The following is a 26,671-nucleotide window of genomic DNA, read 5'->3' as shown; positions in this document are numbered from 1 at the left end:
TCGTGCATTCTTTTGAATGCTGTCAAACAAGCTAAAAGGAGATGACTTGCTTCTCTTTTCAAAACCTCAGTGGCTATAGTGGTATAAAAACAACAGAAGATAGAGTACCCTTTTCTTTCTACAATGTGAGTGGTATATAAAATTTGCAGCAAATATTAGTAATACTTCATAACAAAATGCCACCAAACCACTCATTTCTTGAGTTTAAAGATAAATGCTGAAAACTGAACATACTATTCAGTATCTCTAAATCAATTAAACTGTTTGAATCATGAATAATCACAAAATATTTATTATTATATCATCTTAATGATTGTTATGGACTTCCCTGGTGCTCAGACGCTATGGACAGTTCTCAATAATTCAAATGCACAGAGAATAAAGAGTAAGGGGAAATGAAAACTCAAAGAAAATCAAACAATATAAAAGGGTACTTTGCATTTTATATTTTTATATTTTTTAATTTCTCACATTTTCTTTTTCTTTCCTTACTATATTTGCCACTAACAAACACTAACATTTCTATAAGGCTCCAGGTAATCAAGAATTAAAACACCTTTTCCGTCATCCAAACCTATACATCAAAATGTTCTATATTTATTCTAAGTTACCTACTGGAATACTTAAAATATCATTATGATAATTTGTCAATTATGTGCTTTGCCATAAGATAAAATAATGAAATTACGAGGAAAAATGAGAAACATTATCAATACTTACAATGCTGTCCAATCTATGACAGAATAAAGCACTAAGTTTTTGTAACTTGTTCAAAAATTGAGGTGTGCTTTATTTAATGATACTATTTTATTTAGGAAATAAACACATCACTTGAGTTAAACAAAATAAAAATGAAAATATCAGTTTTATTCATTGACTTAAAAATCAACCATTGTGTCGTATGTGTGTATAAACTTATGTGTGTGCATGGCTGTGTGTGAATATGATTTTGGGGCATTAGGTTTGCTTAAAGTAATATATAAAGGTTACATAAAGGGTGCAGATAGAATTCAGTTATATTTAAGTACTCATATAAGGAGTAATTATGCTTGGTGAGAATTTAGTTTTTGTACCCTCACTTTTTAGCAGAGTTCTTGACTTGCAGCACAAATTTAATTGAGTCAAGCTTTCTTCAAGATGTCCTGCACAACACATCTAACATCAGAGAAAGAGATTTTAGGCATTCAATTGCTAGTAGTTAACAGCAAGGGAAGACTGTTAAATTAGTTATGAAATAATAAAAATAATTACCCCACTTGCGAGTCCCTTGGACTGCAAGGAGAACCAACCAGTCCATCCTAAAGGAGACCAGTCCTGGGTGTTCATTGGAAGGACTGATGCTGAGGCTGAAACTCCAATACTTTGACCACCTCATGCGAAGAGGTGACTGATTGGAAAAGACCCTGATGCTGGGAGGGATAGGGGGCAGGAGGAGAAGGGGATGACAGAGGATGAGATGGCTGGATGGCATCACTGACCTGATGCACATGAGTTTGGGTGAACTCCAGGAGTTGGTGATGGATAGGGAGGCCTGGCATGCTGTGATTCATGGGGTCACAAAGAGTCGGACACGACTGAGCGACTGAACTGAACTGAACTGACCCTCTCAGGTAAAAAAGATAAAATAACTGTAAAAAAAGATAAAAATAACACACCACTTGGAAGACACACAATTTGGTGGGGGGTTAATTAGAGTGATAAGTTAAAATGGGTCTGTCTCCACTCTTGTATCCAGCCCCTTAGGTCACCAAAGCCCCAAAATGTCTATTGTGCCCATTCCAGCAAGTGTATTTTATGATTACCTTCAAATACAAATAGATGGCCTTATAAGGAAAATCTGAAGGCTCTTTATGAATGCAAAGTAAGACTGAGAAAAGTGAAAGTCCCTCAGTCACATCTGACTCTTTGCAATCCCGTTGACCGTATAGCTCACTAAATTCTCCTGTCCATGGAATTCTCCAAGCAAGAATACTGGAGCGGGTTGCCATTCTCTTCTCCAGGGGATCTTCCCAACCCAAGGTTCGAATCTGGGTCTCCAGCATTGCAGGCAGATTCTTCACCATCTGAACCACTCCAAATATACCTATCCTTCTGGGATTTCTTTTTTTAGGAAGAAAAAGTTGAAATGACATTGGTAAATATGTCGCTTTCTTTCTAGTTTATCTGTCCTCATACTTACATACAAACATTATTTTAAACAGAATTTAACAGCCTAAGTCAAACAACAAAACAAAGAGATTAAAGTTGAATGGGAGTGTGTCTATCAGCCAGGGCTCAGTAAAGGGAATACACTTCACCTCTAGGCAACTGAGCCCGCCTAACTGAGCATACTACCATCCTGGGTACTGAGGTCACTGCCTATCATTCATCCCTTTGACAGCCACTTTGTTTTGGACTCTTTATGCCTGTATGTTTGTTTATAACCTGCCAGAATAACAGTGGAGTGAATGAAAGAAAATCCTAGTAGTATCTGTTAGTTTAAAGATACTTAAAGATTACAGCTAGTTACGGATGACAACTTTTCCAGCCCCCATTCACTAATTGCTCTCTGTTTTCATTTTATTGTGGTATGCTATAAAATACTGCTTCTATTTTACTGGCACTTCAGTTGCCTTTATTTTTTTTTTCCCCTTTATGTGTAAGAATGACTTTATTTTAGCTAGGACTATCAGCTCAGTTTCTAAAGCTCACTGGAATTCTCTTAGCTATATGAATTTTTAGGAAACATTAAAAAATTTTTTTTTAAATTCAGAGAGAAAATAGCACATTTATCCCCTCTCAAAAATCCCAATAAATAACAAAGGTACATTAGGCTCCAAAACAGCTTAACTGAACCATATGTGAATCCAAAGGCCTGCCAAAATAGAATCAGCATTATAAAAGGTAGTTTCATATTTCATCCAGCCATAAAATAGGAACCTACAGTATATGAAATGCACTGACCACTTGCACAGAGCTCATGACAATAGCATGGAAACGCATTGTCAGCAGATAAGTGCCCTCCATATACACTCTGGGAGGTTCTTAAGTTTTTTGTGTTTTTTTTTCTTTCCTTTTTCTGGGGTGTGTGTGTGTGTGTGTGTGTGTGTGTTTAACCTGGATTGGCTAATCACAGATTATGGGAACAAAAAACTTAAAACAGTATCTTGAACCTCAGTCCGTCTGACAGTTTCAGAATTTCGCCATTGAAATATCTCATTAGCAAATCTTCAAGAAGCTGCCGAAGGTTTGGCACTGAACCCTTAGGATCCCGTTAAGGACCTCTGCTGTAGTCCACAGCTTGTCTAGTCCAAAACGGCACTCTCTACTCTCACAAATTCTCTCCAAAGCCATCTGAATCCTCTTTTCCTTATCAGGATGATACAGACTCACATCACCCTTGGAGCCTTCTGACAGGGGCGACAGCAGCTGGGGGTGGGGGATGCTACAACTGTTCATTGTTTCCTTTCACAAAACACCGCCACAGGGCGCAGATCAACACCAAAAAAATACATGGCTGCAACTGAAGAGAAACATTTTACAGAAAGCCTCCACTTGATTAATGAAGTAACGGAGCAGACCAGGGGTTGACTTTTGTCACGCACTCTTCTTCCCTCAACCTTCTCCTTCTGGAGAATCAGCAACGATCGGAATGCTTCTGCCAACGTCCACTTGCTCTGAAGAGTCATTTCCACAAAGTTGGAAGGAAGGCCACGGTTATTAAAACGGCCTATATTCCCTGCTAGAAATATTCAGGTAAAGGATAAATTCTTTTCACCACCTCTAAACTACTGTGTTGAAGGCAAATGCTATCTCTCTGCCCAGCTCCCCAAAACCCCCACTCCCAGAGTTGATACTTTATTTGACGTGTACTTAGTAGCTCATTTGTAAAGAATGCACCGGCAATGCAGGAGACCCCGGTTCAATTCCTGGGTCGGGAAGATCCCCTGGAGAAGGGATAGGCTACCCACTCCAGTATTCTTGTGCTTCCCTGGTGGCTCAGCTGATAAAGAATCTGCCTGCAGTGCAGGAGACCTGGGTTCAATCCCTGGGTTGGGAAGATGCCCTAAAGAAGGGAAAGGCTACCCACTCCAGTATTCTGGCCTGGAGAATTCCTTGGACTGTATAGTCCATGGGATTGCAGAGAGTCAAACATGACTGAGCGATGTTCACTTTCACTTTGGACCCTGACGCTTATCTCAGATGCACATGAAGCTGTCACTGGGCACTTTCCACAGAATAACATTCTACACATGCCTGCAATGACTTTAAGATGCAAGGTGGTAATAATGACACATCCAAGATTAGCATCAGAACCCAAGGGATTTGTGCTGCCCCTGTCCATGAGATAATGCTTGCACATAGGGTGCTGTGCTGTGCCGTGCCTAGTTGCTCAGTCATGTCTGACTTTTTGCGACGCCATGAGAAACAAATGGTATTTGCTTGACTTCTCAATAAAAGCTAAAACCTAAGGCCCATGAACTGCCTTTGCTCTTCCAAATTTTGTCCCCATTATTTCTTATTTTACGGTGCATCGCTATCTGCCTTGTGATGTGCCTTATTCACTCCATTCTGTACCAAGCTCTAAAATGCCATAAGTAACAAAAGAATTGAGTTAGCATTCTAAAATACAAACCAAACTCAAAAGTGACTCAGACAGGGTAAATTACTTTTCCAATTGTCTAAAATCCCCAATCACACACCTGAGAAAAGCTTTCTGAAGAAATACTCCTTACAAAAAGAAAACACAAAGGAGCCAGGGTAATTCAAAAAGCAGTTTGACCACTTAACCTTTCTTTCTCTTCCTAAAAACATGTTTTTTTTTTCTCTTGTTTCTGTGGTGATTGTCTCCTTAGATGATAAATACTCTAAGTATATACCTTGCGCTTCTCTAGGCTATGAGTTCTCAGAATACTGATGCTAGCTAATCAATACGTATGTGTATGTTTGTGTGTATATAAATACATGTATGCACATGTGTATGAGGATATATATATACAATGACAGCCAAGAGTGCTTTTTAAAATATGTTCAGAGAGGGGACAGAAGAGAAGAGGCTGGAAGCACAGTTTGGCAAATTAAGGGAATGAGTAATCTACTTTCTATTCACAGGCATAATAAAAAGTAATCTAGATTGTATAACAATCTGTATATTTTTCAAAGTGACTAAATGCATATAATTTTATATAATTTTATAACTGTAAGATGTAGGGCTGGTATTATAACCCCCATTTTATAAATGAGGAAACTGAGAGCAGATGTGATTACCCAAGACAGCACTTTGGGTAATAACAGTTGGGACTAGAATCAGACTACTCTTGACCACATCATGGGCTCTTTCCCATGCTTTCTCCCCATTTCTGATCTTTACAACGTGTTAGTGTACGTTTCTCAAAATTACTGAAGGAGAAATACTTAGCAAACAGCCTGCCTCTGGCTCCTATTTCCCATTAGATTTCACATAACTGTCCCATATATTTTCATTCATCTTTCTCTGTCCTCATATTAATAATCAATTTCTAAACAAATTAATCAAGAATTTATTCATGACTTTCTATATGGAGCAGCTTATCTACCTTCAGAAATGATAATAAAATGTATCTCATTTTTACGTGTATCTTTTACTTACAGTTAAACCTTGATTATTGGTTATGATGTTTTATAATATATGATTTAGTCTTTTCTATTTAAATTAATTGGATTTTATTTTGTGATGTCTCCCAGTGCTACTAATATTTGAAAGTCCTTCCTTATTCAGAGGCGAGGTAACTTTATGTACATTATCTTAGCAGTAAACAGCCTCTGAGATGGGCCCCAGTGATCACAGCCTTTGGTTTTAAGCCCATGTACAATGCCTTTCCCTTCAGAGCGGGCTAGACCTGCTGACTCAATTTTAATAAAAAGAATTCAGCAAAAGTGATGGGATGCCTACTTCCAAGACTAGTTTATGAAAAGACTATGATTTCTGTCCTGGGCTCCTTGTCTTGCTCTCTCATTTGCTTGCTCAGAGAGGAGCCAGTTGCCATGCTATGAGCTTTTCCTCGGAGAAGCCAAGGAGGCAAGGTACTGAGTCAACAGCCATGCAGTGACCTTTCAAGCAGGTCTTCATTTGGTTGAGACTTCAGATGACACCATAGCCCTGGCTGTCGCTTTTTGAATCCAGCCTTGTATGAAACACTGTACCAAAGACACACAGATAAGCAGTGCTCATAATTCTGACCCTAAGAAAAAAGTATGAGAAAACCACAAGACTAAGGCACATAACCCTACGCTTCATTCTGAGCTCCTGACCTTTGAAATAGAAAGAGATATAAACCATATAAAATAGCACAAATGACATACAAATTACTAGCATCAAGAAGCCACAGTTTTGTTGAACTAGGGCAAAGGGTTTTATTTTAAAAAGTGATATAAAAACAAATGACTAATACAGAATGACTTTAAGTTCAATGCTTAAATATATAAGGAAAAGAGATGTTCATTTCCAAAAGAGAATTTCTCAAATAAGTTTGCAAGTTTACAAAAACATTCTAGAAATATTATTTTATTTTTCCTTCATAAATAAATGTAAGAATTATTGCCTATGGACATCATACAACATCTACACGAGCCTTGTAGGAGTCACCTGGACAGGGTCAGACTCACAAACCTGCCCACGTCAGGAAAACCTCTTATGAGACTAAAGACTGGCAACGCCAACTGAGAGCTAATGTTAAGATATGATATTTAATTAGTGGTGTCCTCGGAATATCTATTGATACTTAGTTATAAAATACAGTCAGATATTTTATGAGTCCAATATGTTCAATTTAAAGGGTTATGTCTATGTAATATTGATTTGTAAGAACAAACAAAAGGAATACAAAATAGCACTTATGTCCATTTCTTTAACAGTTATCTCCAAGTTACTGACTGTATTAATTATGCCCAGTAGACATCATTTGCTAAATTTTTGTAACACTGGAACAATATATATTATAACTATGTAAATAATAGGGAAATGCTCACACCAGACAATTGTTTTATAAAGAGCTGCAGAATGGCAAGACTTGAAAAAAGTCAAGGAGAAAGACGTTAAAAGGCAAGCCAGATATATCAGCAAATAATCAATAAAATTTTGGGTCAACTTTGTAAACTGCTCCTCACAAGTGTGTTCTCATTTTACCTTCTCCTCCAGCCAAAAACATTTTTTCCAACGTTATATTCCATAATTTGTGTTATGAAAGAGCAGAGCCATAGTTTGCAAATCATTCCCTCACCACCCAAGAATGTGACTGACTTTCCTAAGGGAACAGGGATTCTATCCCCTATGGGACCTTAAGCTTGAGAAAAGATTTACAAACAGGAACAACTCCATAAACAGAATCTAGACGCCTAAACCAATAGCCAAACTGAATCTTTCATATCTATGCTTGCGGAAAAGGTTGTGTTACTCATAAGTCTGTTCAACTTTATATACACTGTCTTCTTAGCAGAGCAACTTTAATCATATTAAATGCCATGGAGTAGTTACTCCTTCCAGACATTGATTATATTAACAGCACATCACAGAGTCATTTTAATAACTCCAGGAGAAGACTATTTTCAATAAAATTCTCCTTGGAATTCTAGAAAAAGGGAATAATAAATAATCTTAAACAAACCAAAAAAAAAAAAAGATGCTTTCTGTTTATTCAGACTTGGCCTAAGTATAAGTAAAGAGCTTAGTCATGTAGCATAACCCAAAGGCAAAATGTGTTCAGATTTTAGGCACAGATCAGTAGGTTAGACCCATAAATAAACCTGTCTATATACAGCAAGAAATTGTGTCTTTGTGTTCCTACCTTTCAAATCCAAGTGCAAACATAAAGAACCTAGAAAGATTTCACCATCAGAAGAAAAAACAAATTAAAGGTAGATTAGTAGACAGACTAGCTACGCATAAAAGGTGTAATTTTAGGAGGCAGATACAACTTATTAGGAAAGGCCAAATATCATTTCAACATTACAAAAAGAATTCCATCCATAACCAATATCACTATGTCCACATTATAATACAATGAATCCCTTCAGATCCATATATAATTGACCTCGCTCATTTGCTTCAACAGATTTGAATTGTTGAGTAATTCCTTGGTGTTTGGTTTCTTTCTTTCTGACTCAGATTCTACAGGATGCTTTCACTAACTTGGGACTTCATGCCAATCTCTCTTCTCCCTGAGCACTCTCCTCTTCCACAAACAAACAAAAAATGAACAAAAAGTCCTCCTCTGATTCTAGAAACCAAACCAACACACTGTTTTCCAAGGCTCTGCTGTACTAAGTGTCTTGCCTCATGTCTTCTTGGAGCAGCTTCCGCTGTCCACTCAGTTTCCATTAATTCTCCACATGGCAGATAGAGTATAAGAGAAGCCAGGATCTTGGCCTCCCTAAGGGACAAATCTACAATCTCCATCAATAATGAATTTCACCAACGTTTCCTCAGAGGAACGGGGTACAATTAAAAAGGTTATAAGTCCTTGCACTGCTAGAACCTAAGGGCATCCGTGAATGAAACTGGCTCAAGCCCAATTAGAGGAATCAGTACATTTGTCTTCTCTTGGAACAACCCTGCTCTTACAGTTCCCATCAATTCAGTATAAATCTGACTGATCTTATCCAAGAAGTTAATAGAAAATTGCTCACAGTGGGCGACTGCCACCTCAGTTTCCAAGCAGAGACAGATGGAATTTCCCAGATGGTTTGTCACTGGAAAGTGCAAGGCTGGATGAGACTTCACAGAAAGCATGGTAGAGCAGAATACCTTCTTGGCCTTCACCCAGGTCACGGTGAAGGATTGAAAGTGGATTCTGTTACAAATAAATCATAACTGCCTCAATGGGCTCACCACCTTGTCCTCTTTATTTCAAAGGGGTACATATCTTACACTGAAATTAGTCAATATTTATCAAGAAGCTGTCATAGGCATATCTTTCTGTTAGGTAAAACCTGACAAAATAGATAGTTATCTCCCTCTACTGCATCTTACATTCAAGTGAGATTAAGAAAAAAATTATAAACACATAAAACAGGCACAAGATGGCATTAACTGTGGTACTGAATTGCTAAGTTGGGCAGATGAAGAAAGATCTAAGAGGAAACAGGAAAAATGGGCATAAAGACTCAAGGAGAATACCGAAGTCTTGAATAAAGCAAGATGTGCATCAGTTGCTGATACTGGAGAAAAGTTAAAGGAAAGAATTAATTGACTCACTTTCTAAAGGTTATTTACTGAGCCCTTGCTATAAACCAGACATTGTTCTAGATAAGAAGGATACAAAGATAAACGATAAGTAGCACATAGTTGGTGGCACTAGCGGCAAAGAATCTGCAATGCAGGAGATATAAGAGGTGGAGGTTTGATCCCTAGGTTGGGAAGATTCCCCTGGAGGAGGGCATGGCAATCCACTCCATTATTCTTGCCTGAAGAATCCCATGGACAGAGGCACCTGGCAGGCTACAGTCCATAGCGTTGCACAGAGTCAGACACGACTGAAGCGACTTAGCAGCAGCAGCAGTGTATGGGTGAGATAGACAAGCAAAGAGATATTCAGAATTATGCAGTAAATGTTCTAATCCTAGGAAGCCTAAAGATCATAGAAATATCTGAGGAGTTGATATCTATTCCAGACTGGAGGCTTTAGAGAAGGTCCACTTTGGGGTAACCTGGGGCTGAGTCTTGAAGTGAGAAATGGAGTTAGTATGATAAAGAAGGGCAGGAAGGGGGAGCACAGGGCTTTGTGGATGATAAAATAGCATGGCCAAATGCACAGACACATGAGAAAAAGAGCATATTCACACTGTAGGTAGCTGAGGTTGACTGAAAGCTACACTGAGAGCGGAAACGAGGTAAGAGCTGAGCAGGTGATATCATGAAAGCCCTTTCTCTGGAGTTTGGCTTCTCTTGCGCCCTGAATGATTTCAGGCACACAAGTAACAAGTTTTGCTATAAGGACACACTGTGATTTGGGTAAAGAAAAAGAAGACAGGGAGGAAGGCAGAAAGAATAGTTAGAAGAATACTGTGATAATTAAGGAAGAAATGATGGAGGCTTCACCAACAGCAGTGGCTGTAGGGAACAGAAAGAAGGGAGTAGACGTGGAGAAGGCAGGAGTGTTGGTACTTGCTTCCTGGATGTGAAAAGCAGAGACTTGGAAGATGTTTGGCTCTGAATGGCTGACAAAAACAAAGCTGTTCGTTATAGGCAATAAAGGAAAGGTGTGTGTGTGTTTGTGCCTACATGTGCGTGCACGTACACATATGACTATGTATGTAAATGGACCTATGAGATGTGAGAGGGGAGAGGCAGAAATGGAAGGAGGGTGCCGTGGAATAACGCATAGGATGGACTGCCTGCAGAGGCAGCAAAGGAGAGGCAGAGATTTAGCTTCAAAAGTGGCCAAAATTTGGAAGGCAGGGAAAAGGGCACAGAGACAGTAGGTGGGAACAACAATAAACTCTCTTTACGACTGTTGAGTTGGAGGAAGTCAGTGGGAAAGCCTTGTAAAACAGTTGAAACGTGCTATTAGAGAAAGGGTAAAAAGCCAAGGTTAGAGATTTTTTAATTTAAATGTCATTTGTAAATTAGTAGCTGAAGCTTTGCGAGTGGATAAGCTCCCTGAGGCAATGGGAACAGAGGGAGAAGAGAAGAAAGGCCATAGTGTTTTGGGAAACATAGTTAAATTTAAAAGAGCCAAGACCCAGAGCAATATGAGAAGTAGAAAAGTATGGGAGTCCTGAGCCCAGATTAGAATGAATATTAAAAAGAGGATATTATTCACAATGTCAACATCAATGGAAAGAAATATAAGACCCAACAAAAAGTCATGCCTCAGCAACATTATAAATTATATCACTGAGAGGGTGAAGCTGGGAGGGTGTGGGTGGGGTCAGTCAGATGGCTCATGGTGAGGAAATTCAATTAGATCATATTTTTATTTTAAAGAGCATTTGTTGAATATCTATTATTTGCCAGAGGCAGTGATCTAGAATTGAATAATTATAATTTTTAAAAATCTATACTGACTAGAATCTCAGCAATAATTTGGATATTACATTCCAATTTATTTCATTATTATATCTTAGAAGCTCTCTTGGCATGGCTTTCCTAGAAGGTTACCTTCAGACTGATTCAAGTGCAAGTAGTTTATTCAGAGGTGACCTCAGAACCGTTCAGTAGAGGTGTGGAGAAGTAAGCAGGAAGGAAAAGGAAGCCCATAAATGATGTGTTATAAAACTGGCTGGAGGTCAGTTTCACTGGCAAACTCTAAGAGATCTTATAAAACACTTTTCATATTGTAATGGCGAGGCAAGGAAGCAGGGAGGGTAGTTATCCACCAACTTCTGTCCCTCATTGGTTAAGGATTACTTTTGGAAACATTAATTTTCCAGCATGTCACAGCTTGACTGGTTTCCAGTAAGTTTGCTCCTGAGGCTGGAAAAAATGTCCTCAAACAGAAAATCAGAGATGTTTCCACCAGGCAGCCTTTGACACTATAGGTAGAGACCTATGGGTAGAGATACAGTCACTGTAGGGTGTGCACAACATGAAGCTTGAAGACTTGCAATGAATGGGCTCAGAGACTGGTACTGGAAGATTTAGAGCTAGAAGGGCACAATGGAGATATCTAATAATTCTAATATTTCCCTATGATGTAGATCAGGAACCTTTAATTCTTTCCTCAACCACATTTCTATGATAACAACTACCTTAAAATTAAGATGGAATTTAATGTGCACATTATTTTATTATTAAATCAATAAAAATTTACCTATAGTACCCTTTATATGTACACTTTCTGTTTGTAAAATTCAGTATCACAACTACATGGTAAAATAAAACAAGGCTCCCTTCTGATTGAATGACATCAATAAAATGACATTTCTATGTCAAATTTCATTTGCTGACTTTAACAGACTGTGATAATTTACTATTATGTAGTAGGTAACCTGGGACTTTCTATTTACGTTCTGTTTAATTAAGTATACATGTTGCATGATTCCAGCAGGAAGTTGGTTGAATAAGACTAGTTACCTACTGAAAGCTGATTCACTCAAAAGAGAGAACGAGAGCAAGTGTCACTAATATTGTAGACACCAACCTTCCAAATAATCGGTGTTGTCTGATAATTATAAGCACTAAACCAGGGGCTAGCAGAGCAGAGATTTAGCATATACAAAGATCTATGTCTTCAGGAGAAAATGAGAGAACTTCAAAGGCACAACATATAAATACATAAATTCTAAAACACCTCCAAAACAGATATTGATCACAATTTAAACTGATTTTTAAAATTCCTTCCTTGTCAATAGTCCTTTGCTATTTTCAATGAATAAAATTGTAAGACTTTCAAAAACATGAAATTTGGGTCACTATGATAGCACTTAATGTAAATTATTTCTTGACACAGAAGTAGGATGTTGGAAAGAAAGCTAGGCTCCCTTACTGGTTAACAATTCATACAGGAGTGGAAGACTGTACCTGAAAAATGAAACCTTACAATATACCACAGATCTTTGGAAACTGTGATGGTTAATTTTGTGTATCAGCTTGGATGATGTTTTTGTTGAGACTGATATTTGAATCAGGGTACTTTGAATAAAACAGATTGCCCTCCATAATGTGGGCGGGCCTCACCCAATCAGAAGAAAGCCTGAATAGGAAAAAAAGACCGGCCTCCCCAAATAACAAACTTCATCTATACCATCAGCTCTGCTGGGTCTCCAGCCTGCTGACTCACACCACAGATTTTCATCAAGCCGATTCCATGATCATGTGAGACAATTCCTTATAAAATATATAAGCACACACATGTCACACATCCTATTCTGTTTCGCTGGAGACCCTGGACTAAACAAGTGTCCCTTGGAAAACAGTCAAATTTAGGCATGTAAAATCCCCAAATGCCAAAAGTCTATAATTTGACTTATTTAATTTGGTGTATCTTTCCAGTTTTAAACTTGAAAGATTTTAATGGACCCATTTTTACAGGTGACTGAGTAGTAATAATATTCAGTATTTCTTAATAATTCAGGTATGCTACCTCATTTAATCTTTACAAAACCCTGACAAGCTAGGCAGTAATATTGTCCTTATAGACAAAATTTCTAAAGACAGTATTAGATTGCAGCATGGGGGTCTCAACTCAGATTGAGTTGACCTTGGTCTAGTCATTCAGCTTCCCAAAGTAGCAATTTCCTCCTGTGAAACAAAGGAGGAAAAAAAAAGGATATTATCTTCTCATATGCTCATGTAAGAGTTAAATGAGATATAAAACCTGTAAAGCACTTTGACCGTAACTGGCCCATTGAAAATATTAACTATATTCTGCTATTAAGCAGAAACTATCTAATAAGATAATGAGGTGTGAACAAAATCTTATTTATTTCTATGTTCATTGTTTTATATGATTCTAAGAAGAACATTTTGTCAACTCAATTCTTTTGATGTTTCCATATAGCCTATATTTCTGGTAATGTTCTATATATATATCCAAATGCCCGCTCTGCAAAGGCTTCCTGCAGAAGGTGGCATATTGCTAATGTACTTCAAGATGGGAACTTGAAAGATATAAAAAGGATTTGACATCTGGCATGGTGACTCAATTAATTACTGTGTTGGATTAATTAGTTTACTGGGTCTCTTGAGACAACACCATGAGCCTGAACAGAGTCACATAACACTGGTTGGTGAATAAGCAATTTAAAAGAGTGCGCTAATTCCAAATTTGATTTCAGGTTGTGTAAGGTAGCGTAAGGTAGGGTTAATAGATTACATATTGTATTATGAAGAAAATTTATCTTCATGATATAAAACCTATATTAAATGACTGTCAAAATTATAAAGAGGTAATAACATTGTGGAACTCTTTGAATTAATGCCTAATTCAGTCATGATAGTTATGAAGTATTATAACAACTATTTTGCCTGAAGTAAGAAAAAAGAACCCACTTGTAATCATTGCATATTTCTCCCAAAGCTTTTAATAAATTTAGAATTCATGTAAAGAAATTCCTAATAATTTTATCATACTCAGATCATGTTACAGATGCTACTGGGAAGGAGTGTGATCTGGTATTTAAAAACACAGATTCTGGAATAAAAAAGCCTGAGCCTTAATTTTCTTATCTATAAATAAGATTTTAAATAGGACCAAATTCACAAGTTTGTTTTGAGGAGTAAAGGAGCTAACACATTTCTAATCCTCCATATAGTGTCTAGAAAAGAATACATACACAGTGCAAATTAGACAGTTATTCTATAGAAGTAACAGTAGTGCCAAGAGTACTACTAGTAGTATTTAATGACATAAAATCGAAAGTAAATTCTAGGAAGAAAATATTATTATCAAAAAAACCTTTTTTTAAGTATATTTTAGCAAAGCAGCTACATTTTAAAATAGAGGAAAATTCTATACTTTAGGGAAATATCATGAATCAAATGTTTAAATCCTAAGACAAAAGAAGAAAACTAAGTTATTAAGATTATTTTCTATTAAATAATTATTCACCACGACTGGGTTTTTGATACACTACACAGTATCCATTCACTTCAAATAGTACCAAGAATACTACAATGTCACACTTATAACCAAATTACTTAAATGATATTAAGTATGGCATAAGATAGCTTTAGAGTGATACAGAAATATGAAAAAAAATTATATCATGTCTAAAAAACAGGAAATTATTTCATTGAAAAATTGAACTTCCACAGATAGGTTTACTTTCCATACATCAAAATTTAGCATATGCTAAAGATGTATAAAAAGCATCATTCTATATGTATATCATGATATAAAGATTAATTAAAAATAACATTTTCATAGAGATATTATGTTGATATAATAAAAAGGAAAACATGTGTTTCTTACATTAACAATAGCTGACACCTAAGCGGCATTACACTTTTGAAGAAATAGGCAAATGACAAAAGTTTGTGTTGGTGTCTGATATACAGTGATAAATAAGATACATATCTTATTGCCTAAAACATTTTGAAAGCAATGCTAGAGTACCAACAGAAACACTCAGATAAAATGGGTTTTGCAAAGGATTTAATTCAACCTTTGATGTTGAGACAGTCTTCCCCTTGCCTTTGCTTGATTAAGCAGTATAATAGCTGGTATCACCCTATCAAAGGAATCAATAGAACAGTCCACTATACAACTCAGCCACGAAGGTCAGCAGTGTTTGTGGAGCCACTTCTCAAACACCTTCTGCAGCAGGCACACTGGACCACCACACAGTATACTACTCCAGATTATTAAATATTTAGCCTGGTCTGTCAACTTGTTTGGTTCTTAAATACATGTGAAGTCTCCTACTTTATCCTTTTACGGATAAACACAAGGATTTAGAAAGTAAAAAGCACACTTCTTGAATCTGTTATGCTGTTTAAAAGTTGGATGACACAACTGTTTCTTATTTATTCCAGTCATTACTTTTAGTTAAATCAATAACATCTTTCTCATTCACATGGCACGAAATAAGCAGAGATCTGCACATATTAGTTTCTTTCATGTAATAACCCGAAGAAGTGATTTCTTTCATGTAATCAACTGAAAAAGGAAAGCAACATTGCTGAGTCAAGTACACTTGTTAAAACTCCTCTGGGAGTTCTTACGCCCCCACCCCCACCACCTCAATACAGATAGTCATTTAGGAGGCATGAAACTCTTCCTACATAAATGGCATTTAGAGAGAGGGACTTCCATTTCATATATATATAATATTTTTATCCCCAAGTTTTGTCACTTGAATTATCACGCATAATAGGAGAGGTCCTGGTATCCTGATTCCTGGACTTTGTGCAAGTTACCTTACTGCTGCTGCTGCTGCTAAGTTGCTTCAGTCGTGTCCAACTCTGTGAGACCCTATAGACGGCAGCCCACCAGGCTCCCCGTCCCTGGGATTCTCCAGGCAAGAACACTGGAGTGGGTTGCCATTTCCTTCTCCAATGCATGAAAGTGAAAAGTGAAAGTGAAGTCTCTCAGTCATGCCCGACTCTTAGTGACCGCATGGACTGCAGCCCACCAGGGTCCTCCGTCCATGGGATTTTCCATCAAGAGTACTGGAGTGGGGTGCCATTGCCTTCTCCGGTTACCTTACAAGGCAAAAGGAAATTAAAGCAGCTGGAGTTAAAGTTGCTAGAGTATCCTGGATTACTCAAGTGGGCCCAATGTAATCACACGCATTCCCGAATGTGCAAAGGGATACAGAAGAGTCAGAGTCAGAATAAAGATATGTAAAAGACTCAGTCAGCCATTGCTGGTTGTGAAGATGGAAGGGAGCCATGAGCCACGGGTTGTGGACAGCCTTTAGAAGATGGAAAAGCAAAGAAAACATCTGTCCCCACCTTCTAGAAGCTCCAGCAAAAAAAGCCCTGCAGACACTTTGATTTTAGCCCTGAGAGATTCATTTCAGACTAGATTCACTTCAGATTATGATTCATTTCAGACTACAAGACTACAAACTTGGGTTGTTTTAAGCCACAAAGTTTATGGTAACTTGCTGGAGCTGCAATAGGAAACTAACATATTGAATTAAGAAATGAAGTTTAAATGTAACCAAATACTCCATCTTTCCATAACTTTTTAAGATAGCAAATCAAGCGTTCATATAATTTTTCCCAGAGGTAGACTTTCTAAGCTCAGAATATTTACAAAAAAGTTAACAAGAAAAATTATGATGCTGATCACTCATCCTCACTCTTAAAAGTACAAATAGAATTGCCAAGCAATATCAAGGCTGTTTATTTCTTGTTCATAATGTAAACCTGTAATGTACGACAATTTGTGTCATCTTAAGAAGAAAAGCATTTATATATATTATTAAATATGAACAATATTAGTCTGGCTATGAAGATAAAGCAATCTTATAAATTACCTTACTAAATAACCATTCAGTGTGATTAACCTGTTTCCTTCTAAATTCTGCATTTAATACTGTCAGAGACAAACCACTTGGAAAATATTCCAGTTTTACGGTCCATGAAAAAGAAAAAGCAAACTGTTACTTTTAGTGTTTTCACCAGGAAGCAAGCGGAGATAATTTCTGTGCCATGACAAAGTATTAAGAGTCAACCATCTCAGAACATCCACATACCAAGGAATTATTATTCAAGTCCATCTTCCCAGCGAATGGTCCCCAGGTGGTTCCCACTGGAAGTTGCTGCCGACTCTGAATTTTTCGCTCTCCATCTTTCTGAAACACCTCCAGCTCTCCTGCAGACAATGAGCACATGAGCGTTTAAGTACTTTCACTTATGTTTTACCAACAGCTGACTGTTTCTGCGTGTTTGGCCTACGTGCACAATATTCTCAGGATTCATATAACGAGAATTGATTATGTTCATCTCAACCTGAGAGGATAATAAAACTTGTCCTTTTAACTGTATTCACATTTAGTCCAATTTCTTTCTTGAGTTTCTGCACGCTTATCATCTACTGTAGGGCTTCCCAGGTGGCTCAGTGGGTAAAGAATCCACCTGCAATGCAGGAGGCGCAGCTGCTACTACTGCTAAGTCACTTCAGTAGTATCCGACTCTGTGCAATCCCATAGACAGCAGCTCACCAGGCTCCTCCATCCCTGGGATTCTCCAGGCAAGAACACTGGAGTGGGTTGCTATTTCCTTCTCCAATGCATGAAAGTGAAAAGTGAAAGTGAAGTCACTGAGTCCTGTCCAACTCTCAGCAACCCCATGGACTGCAGCCCACCAGGCTCCTCCATCCATGGGATTTTCCAGGCAAGAGTACTGGACTGGGGTGCCATTGCCTTCTCCGGCAGGAGACGCAGGCAGGCCTCGATTTCCATCCCCATGTTAGCAAGATCCCCTGGAGGAGGGCATGGCAGCCCACTCCAATATTCTCGCCTGGAGAATATTGCTCCTTGCATGGACAGAGGAGCCTGGTGGGCTACCGTCCACAGCATTGCAAAGGGTCAGACACGACTGAAGTGACTGAGCATGCATGCACACACGTCTACTGTAGTCAATTCTACTCAGTAAATCCTTAAGAACCAGAAATGATAACACATCTTCTAAAAGCACTGATACATGTAAAATCAGACAAGGAATATTAAGACAATAGCTCAGAGTTAAAATTCCTACATTTGATCACCAATGTAAGTAAAACATTGCAATTACATATATATATTAAGTGAAGTGAAGTGAAAGTCGCTCGGTTGTGTCCGACTCTTTGTGACCCATGGACTAAATACAGTCCATGGAATTCTCCAGGCTGGAATACTGGAGTGGGTAGCCTTCCCTTTCTCCAGGAGATGCTCCCAACCCAGGGATTGAACCAAGGTCTCCCGCATTGCAGGCAGATTCTTTACCAGCTGAGTCACCAGGTAAGCCCAAGAATACGGGAGTGGGTTGCCATTTCCTACCCCAGGGGATCTTCCCAAGTCAGGGACTGAACCTGCATCTCTTGTGTCTCCTGCATTGTCAGGCGGATTCTTTACCACGGCGCCACCTGGGCTTCCTAAAAAGATATATACCTTAGGCCATAACTCTACTACAGTGATACAAGACTTTTGTGAACAACATGGAGAGTTTTTTTAAAAGTGCTTGGCAATTTCCTGAAATTACTACTAGTTTCAGTGGCTAGGACAACTACATGTGCAAACAGTGGAAGTGTATGTTTTCCAAAATAAAAAAAACAATGTTCAATCAAAGTCGTTATGCTTTTATATTTGGTACTTTGGGCAAGACTTTATGCTACAAGTTTGGACAAAAACCCTTCAAAAACAGGCAGTTTAGGTTGATATTCTCCTTTATTTCTTCCCAATTATTACTTTGCGATCATTATATAGAAATAGGAAATAAAGACAGTATTCGATGGCATACAGTAGGAATCAATCAAAAGCTCACTTAAGAAATAAATGAATGGATTAATAAAAAATATATAAATGAAGGCTTCAAAATGTCAAAGAATGGCCATTAGACCTAAACATTGTTTGGGATAAATAAAAAAAGAAATATCAATCAGGAACTGGAGACCTTCTCTTTAAGTAATTAAATCTATGACATTCATGTTCTGGGATTATTTCCATACTATATTATCACACTAAATTTTTTAATATTTCAAAATGTTAATCATAATAATGTAATTTGCTATTTTTAAAACACTGATGAAAGAAATCAAAGAGGACACTAATAGATGGAGAAATATACCATGTTCATGGATCAGAAGAATCAATATAGTGAAAATGAGTATACTACCCAAAGCAATTTACAAATTCAATGCAATCCCTGTCAAGATACCAGCCACATTTTTCACAGAACTAGAACAAATAATTTCAAGATTTGTATGGAAATACAAAAAACCTCGAATAGCCAAAGCAATCTTGAGAAAGAAGAATGGAACTGGAGGAATCAACTTGCCTGACTTCAGGCTCTACTACAAAGCCACAGTCATCAAGACAGTATGGTACTGGCACAAAGACAGACATATAGATCAATGGAACAAAATAGAAAGCCCAGAGATAAATCCACACACATATGGACACCTTATCTTTGACAAAGGAGGCAAGAATATACAATGGAGTAAAGACAATCTCTTTAACAAGTGGTGCTGGGAAAACTGGTCAACCACTTGTAAAAGAATGAAACTAGATCACTTTCTAACACCGTACACAAAAATAAACTCAAAATGGATTAAAGATCTAAATGTAAGATCAGAAACTATAAAGCTCCTAGAGGAGAACATAGGCAAAACACTCTCAGACATAAATCACAGCAGGATCCTCTATGATCCACCTCCCAGAATTCTGGAAATAAAAGCAAAAATAAACAAATGGGATCTAATTAAAATTAAAAGCTTCTGCACAACAAAGGAAAATATAAGCAAGGTGAAAAGACAGCCTTCAAAATGGGAGAAAATAATAGCAAATGAAGCAACTGACAAACAACTAATCTCAAAAATATACAAGCAACTTATGCAGCTCAATTCCAGAAAAATAAACGACCCAATCAAAAAATGGGCCAAAGAACTAAATAGACATTTCTCCAAAGAAGACATACAGATGGCTAACAAACACATGAAAAGATGCTCAACATCACTCATTATTAGAGAAATGCAAATCAAAACCACAATGAGGTACCACTTCACACCAGTCAGAATGGCTGCGATCCAAAAATCTGCAAGCAATAAATGCTGGAGAGGGTGTGGAGAAAAGGGAACCCTCCTACACTGTTGGTGGGAATGCAAACTAGTACAGCCACTATGGAGAACAGTGTGGAGATTCCTTAAAAAATTGCAAATAGAACTACCTTATGACCCAGCAATCCCACTGCTGGGCATACACACGGAGGAAACCAGAATTGAAAGAGACACATGGACCCCAATGTTCATCGCAGCACTGTTTATAATAGCCAGGACATGGAAACAACCTAGATGTCCATCAGCAGATGAATGGATAAGAAAGCTGTGGTACATATACACAATGGAGTATTACTCAGCCATTAAAAAGAATTCATTTGAATCAGTTCTGATGAGATGGATGAAACTGGAGCCAATTATACAGAGTGAAGTAAGCCTGAAAGAAAAACACCAATACAGTATACTAACACATATATATGGAATTTAGGAAGATGGCAATGACGACCCTGTATGCAAGACAGGAAAAAAGACACAGATGTGTATAACGGACTTTTGGACTCAGAGGGAGAGGGAGAGGGTGGGATGATTTGGGAGAATGGGAATTCTAACATGTATACTGTCATGTAAGAATTGAATCGCCAGTCCATGTCTGACGTAGGGTGCAGCATGCTTGGGGCTGGTGCATGGGGATGACCCAGAGAGATGTTGTGGGGAGGGAAGTGGGAGGGGGGTTCATGTTTGGGAACGCATGTAAGAATTAAAGATTTTAAAATTTAAAAAAAATAAAAAAAAAAAAATTAAAAAAAAATTTAAAAAAAAAGTAAAAAAAAAAAAAATAAAAAAAATAAAATTTAAAAAATAAAAAAAAAATTAAAAAAATAAAAAAAGAGCAAAATTTAAAAATTAAAAAAATAAAAAATAAAAAAAAATAAAATAGAATTTTATCTCAACCTGTTCAAGACCAGACTTGAAAATGGAAGAAATGGAATAGGAAGAAATATGAATGTTAACCCATATAGAACAGATAGCTGAGGAAAGTTCTAAATAAAACAGAATGTATTCACTTGCTTCACTCAGTATGACACAGGGATCTAAAAAGATATTATACAAATCAACTTACTACAAAACAGAAAGAGACTCACAGACTTAGAGAATGAACTTGCAGTTGCAAGGGGCTGAGGGGGGAGAAGGATATGAGAGTGTGGGATTAACACGTTACACACTTCTATATTTGAAATGGATGACCAACAAGGAACTACTGTAAAAAGCACATGGAACTCTGTTCAGTGTTATGTGGCAGCCTAGACAGAGGGGGATTTGAGGGAGAATGGATACACATATATGTATGGCTGAATCCTTTCGCTGTTAACCTGAAACTGTCACAACGTGGTCAACTGGCTTAATTTGTTTACCTTAATACAAATAAAGTGTTTTAGAAAATCAGAATGAATTCAGTAATTATACTTTGCAAATGATATATAAGTCATGGTAGGCAATACAAAATATTTGCTTTAATCTGACCTTAGTTTCCCATCAAGTTAATAACTAAATTTAAATACATAGCTTTAATCTTGATGCTTTTAAAAGCAACAACATAGAAATAGAGTTTTCAAATGATAATTTTCTCCAAATATATGCCCAGGAGTGGAATCGCTGAATCATATAGCAACTTTATTTTTGGTTCTCTAAGGGACAGCCTTACTATTTTCTATAGCTGCTGCACCAATTTACACTCCCACTAGTAGCGCGTGCTGCTGTGTGCTCTCAGTCATGTCCGACTCTTTACAATGCTATGGACTGTAGCCTGGCTCCTCTGTCCATGGGGTTTTCCAGGCATGAATACTGGAGTGGGTTGCTATTTCCTTCTCCAACCACGGGTAGTGTAGGAGGGTTCCGTCTCCCCCACAAACTATAATTCAAAAAGATACATGCACCCCAATGTTCACTGTGCTAAGTCACTTTGGTCATTTCTGACTCTTTGTGGCCCTATGGGCCATAGCCCGCCAGGCTTTTCTGCGCATGGGGTTTCCCAGGCAAGAATACTAGAGTGGGTTGCCATTTCCTCCTCCAGGGCATCCTCCCAACCCAGGGACTGAAGCTGCATCTCTCACACCTTCTGCACTGGCAGTCGGTTTCTTTACCACTATGCCAGCAGGACTGTTTACAACACCCGAGATGCAGAAGCAACCTAAGTATCCACAGACAGACAAATGAGTACAGAAGACGTGGTATATGCATACAATGGAATATTACTCAGCTATAAAACAGAATGAAATAACATCATTTGCAGTAAAATAAATGGACCTAGAGAATATCATACTAAGTGAAATGTCAGACAAATATATAATATTGCTTGTATGTGGAATCTAAGAAATGATACAAATAAACTTCTGTAGAAAACAGAAATAGACTCATAGACATAGAAAACAGAATTATGGTTACTAAAGGGGAAGGAAGGAAGAGGGGATAAATTAGGGGTTGGAGATTAAAATCACACTATTAACATGTATATTTCACTTTTCACTTCATGCATTGGAGAAGGAAATGGCAACCCACTCCAGTATTCTTGCCTGGAGAATCCCAGGGACGGGGGAGCCTGGTGGGCTGCCGTCTATGGGGTCGCAGAGTCAGACACGACTGAAGCGACTTAGCAGCAGCAGCAGCAGCAGCATCGAATCTAAAAATATGGTACTGACGAACCTATTTGCAGGGCAGCGATAGAGACGTGGATGTACAGAATCTACTTGAGGACAGCGTGGGGAGGAGAGGGTGGGACAAACTGAGAGAGTAACAAGGAAATGGATACATTACCATGTTAAAAAGATAGCTAGTGGGAATTGGCTATATAACACAAGCAGCTTAGTCTGATGCTCTGTGATGATCTAGAGGGGTGAAATTGGGGGAGGGGGGAGGTTCTACAAAGAGGGTTACATGTATGTGTGTGTGCGTGCTAAGTCACACCAGGCCTTTCAGACCCCATGGACTGTAGCCCTCCAGGCTCCTCTGTCGATGGGATTCTCCAGGCAGGAATACTGGATCCTCCAGGGGATCTTCCTGACCCAGGGATCAAACCTGCAGTTCTTAAGCCTCCTGCATTAGCAGGCAGGTTCTTTACCACTAGTGCCACCTGGGAAACCTTCATATAGGGATACTTGTAGCTGATTCACTTTGTTTTATGGCAGAAACCAACAACATTTTAAAGTAATTATCCTCCAATTAGAAAGAAAAAAGAACACTATTATATATAAAGCAGACAATCAACAAGGATCTACTACCGTATAGAAGAGGGAACTGTACTCAGTATCCTGTAGTAACCTATAATGGAAAAGACTCTAAAACCGAATACACACACACATATAAATAACTGAATCATTTTGCTGTATATCTGACATTAACACAACACTGTAAGTCAATTATATTTCAATAAATTTTTTAAATGAAAGCAATACCATCAACCTGAATTCAATATCTTATTTATCTACTTTGTATCACCTTCTTTTAATAGTTATAAGACAGACATCGTTTTCCATGCTTTTATTGCTCAGCCCCAAAACCAGAATAACATATATAAACAACAATCCACTAAAATATTGTGTAATGGTTAAGTTCTGCCCGTTATGAACATAAATGTATCTGTATCTGAATAATGACGATGTACTGGAAACAAGAATTCCATGTTCACCATAAAAATTTAAATTCAAGAGCTAAACCACCATCCTTCCTTTTCTCATGCTTCCATCCTTTCTCATGTGTCAATTACAGTAAAAATGGAAGTACTCATTAAACTTATTAAATGAAGACAGACATACATTTCTCTTGTTTTTCATTCTTATGTATCAGTAGCTAAAGATGATCTGTAATGAGGCAAATGGATCCAAAAAGATTCAGTAAGTCTGAGCTTCTTAAATATTGCTTTATACATAAAAACTTGCTTTAAATAATATATTAATGCTTAAAAGTATTGAACTCCGAAGCCTACTTGTAGTTCAGAAGATATGGAACAATAATGATTTGTTTTCTGCGTGCAGAATAACAAACCCATTTCTGAGGTTTTCCCCTGAAAATATATTTCAACCTCATACAAACCTTTTGATTAATGAGTTGAAATCAGAGACTTGTATAGGAAATCCTCAAAGATAGAGCATAGCCAACAATCTCTTATGACATCAAAAAGAGCTCAGTGGGAGATATCCCTTATCACATGCCTGCAGTTTCATATTGATAATTCAGTTATTTAAATTTGGGGGATAACTTTTCCATTTGAAAAGAACCTGTTTAATTTCTGATAGTTCTTATTTTTCAATCATACATTTTAAACAATTTCCTTACAATTTACCCTTTAAAGACAAAATACTTTTCAATTCTTCAGCTAAGAATATTCTTTTCTGCATAAAAATAATGCCTAAATAATTTGCTGTTTTTCATACTAAAAAAAAATGTCATGTCACATTTCAAGTGATACTGGAGGAATCAGGAAAATCTTCGAAAACCCTTTAAAAATGTAATTCATCCTCTCTTTCTTCCACTGACATTTTTCATTTGAAAAGGGTTCAGAGTCAGTCAAACAGTGACTTCTTATCTATACCTGTGGATTTACAAGCAGGTCTGTCTTTTAATGGATTAAGAACTGCAAACTTAGGGCAAATCATGAAGTGATACCCCAAAATCTCCAAAGTTTCCGAGGTGTCTTTGACTATGCATTAAAATGTTAAGCAGCTCTTAAAGATGACTATAACAGAAAGTCCAGCAACTGTTCAAGCTCTCAAGTCAATCTCTTCAAGTTTGTTAGGCAAACTGGCAGATCTCAGGCAAATCTCAGTCTCCATTCTAGTCTATCAAGATGTTAGATGTTATTTTGAAGTTTGTGAAATTCTTTCTGCTGCCGAAACAGTTAAATAAAAATATTCATTTATTCAGAGCAGCTTTTCAGAAAACTGGGCTTCCCTTGTAGCTCAGTCGGTAAAGAATCTGCCTGCAGTACAGAAGACCTGAGTTTGACCCCTGGGTTGGGAAGATCCGCTGGAGAAGGAAATGGCAACCAACTCCAGTATCCTTGCCTGGAAAATCTCATGGACACAGGAGCCTGGTGGGCTGCAGTCCCTGGGGTTGCAAAGAGTCGGGCACGACTGAGAGACTAACACTTACTTTCAGAAAACTGCAAGCACATTACAAAATAATTAGCATTTATACACTACCATGCCGACATAGTTTAATGACAGCAACAGAAATATGATGGAAGCTTTATTTCATTTAGCATACATGTTGCTTTTGAGTATAATATTTTTAATTTTTTCAAAGTCTAATAAGAGTCATGAAATAGAGGAAATACCATGTACATTTTAGTTCCTCTATCAAATAGTCAGTTGATGGCCATGAATAAATTCTATGTTTTATGAATCTTTGGCTTGTCATTGTTAAAGGGGTTTGTCACTTACTACTTAATATGGTGTCCATGACACCATGATTTTCTTTCTCCAGATGCAATATATTATGAGAGGTAGAAAGAACACTGAGATGGTGGGTCAAAGACTCCAGTCTTAAAACTAACTTATCATAAAAGGAATGTTTGACTTGAAAAGATGAGAGATTTCAAAATAAAGACAGCAAAGATCCCTTTTCACTGGATTTTCTTACTCATTCTTTTTTGCATCCACTCATTAGCTTATTCATTCATTTATTCTACTAATATTTCTTAGTTACACTCAGGATAAAGCAACAAGCAAAAAAACCAACTTAGAGCCTGGATAAATCTGAGGAAATGTAATCCATAAGGTTTGGGAAGTTGAAGCCATAGAATTTAGTATTATTTTAGATTTTAGGAAGTAGGAAAGGAAAAATCCAGCAATAATGTTCTGGGTATCTGGCAGGGGCAAATGGGTCAATGGCCATATACCTATTGAGATAAGGCACACAGGGAGAAAAAAAAAAAGATTTAAGGAATCATAGCTTGGAAATATTGGGGCCAAAGTGGCTTTGTAAGGAAGGCAAGAGGTGATTTGGGGTGGGTTAGATAGCCAAGCCTGTGACTTGGAAGCAAGGTCTTGACTAGAGTGCAAAATGTTGGCATTTATTCGTTAAGACCAGCTTGTATATGGTAATAAAATTCATAGAATTGTTGATCTAGAAGAGAGTATAACATGATAAAACAATAAGATTGAGGATAGAGTTCCAAGAATTTTCAAAAGGCAGAGAGGTAGAGGAGCAGGCACAGAATTTAAGGGAAGTGTAACAAAACAGAAAAACAGGAAGAAACTGGACATGGTACCATAGCATCCAATGGATTGATTGAGAATTTAAAGGAGGAAGTATCAATCAAGTAACCTGAAAATTTATGTAAGTAAGAAAAGGACTGGGAAAATTCCTTTTGATGAGATGGAGACCATGGGTATCTGGGATGAAAGGGGTGTTTTAGAATAGGAGGCCAGCACACGGATCAGAGTAGGTTCAAAATCAAATCGGAGAAAAGTGGCACAAGTTATGTGATCCTGACCAAGTCCCTAACCCTCCGAACTTCAGTTTCTTCAAACCAAAAAGTAATTACAATATCTTTCTCATATGGTGGCTGTGAG

General features: G+C 37.6%; 1 protein-coding gene across 1 annotated transcript in view; it reads right to left on the bottom strand.

The window, feature by feature from the left end:
* The window catches only part of ZFPM2 (zinc finger protein, FOG family member 2), a 526,755-nt gene that overhangs the window by 234,034 nt on the left and 266,050 nt on the right, over positions 1-26,671 (bottom strand). The window contains exon 4 of the mRNA XM_018058339.1: positions 17,104-17,222. Within this exon, the coding sequence (XP_017913828.1) occupies positions 17,104-17,222 (119 nt within the window). The remainder of the gene's footprint in view (positions 1-17,103; positions 17,223-26,671) is intronic.

The sequence above is a fragment of the Capra hircus genome, chromosome 14 (genome assembly GCF_001704415.2).
Source record: "Capra hircus breed San Clemente chromosome 14, ASM170441v1, whole genome shotgun sequence".
NCBI lineage: Eukaryota > Metazoa > Chordata > Mammalia > Artiodactyla > Bovidae > Capra > Capra hircus.
The sequence above is the reverse complement of the archived record's forward strand: the minus strand, read 5'-3'. Positions and strand labels throughout refer to the sequence as shown.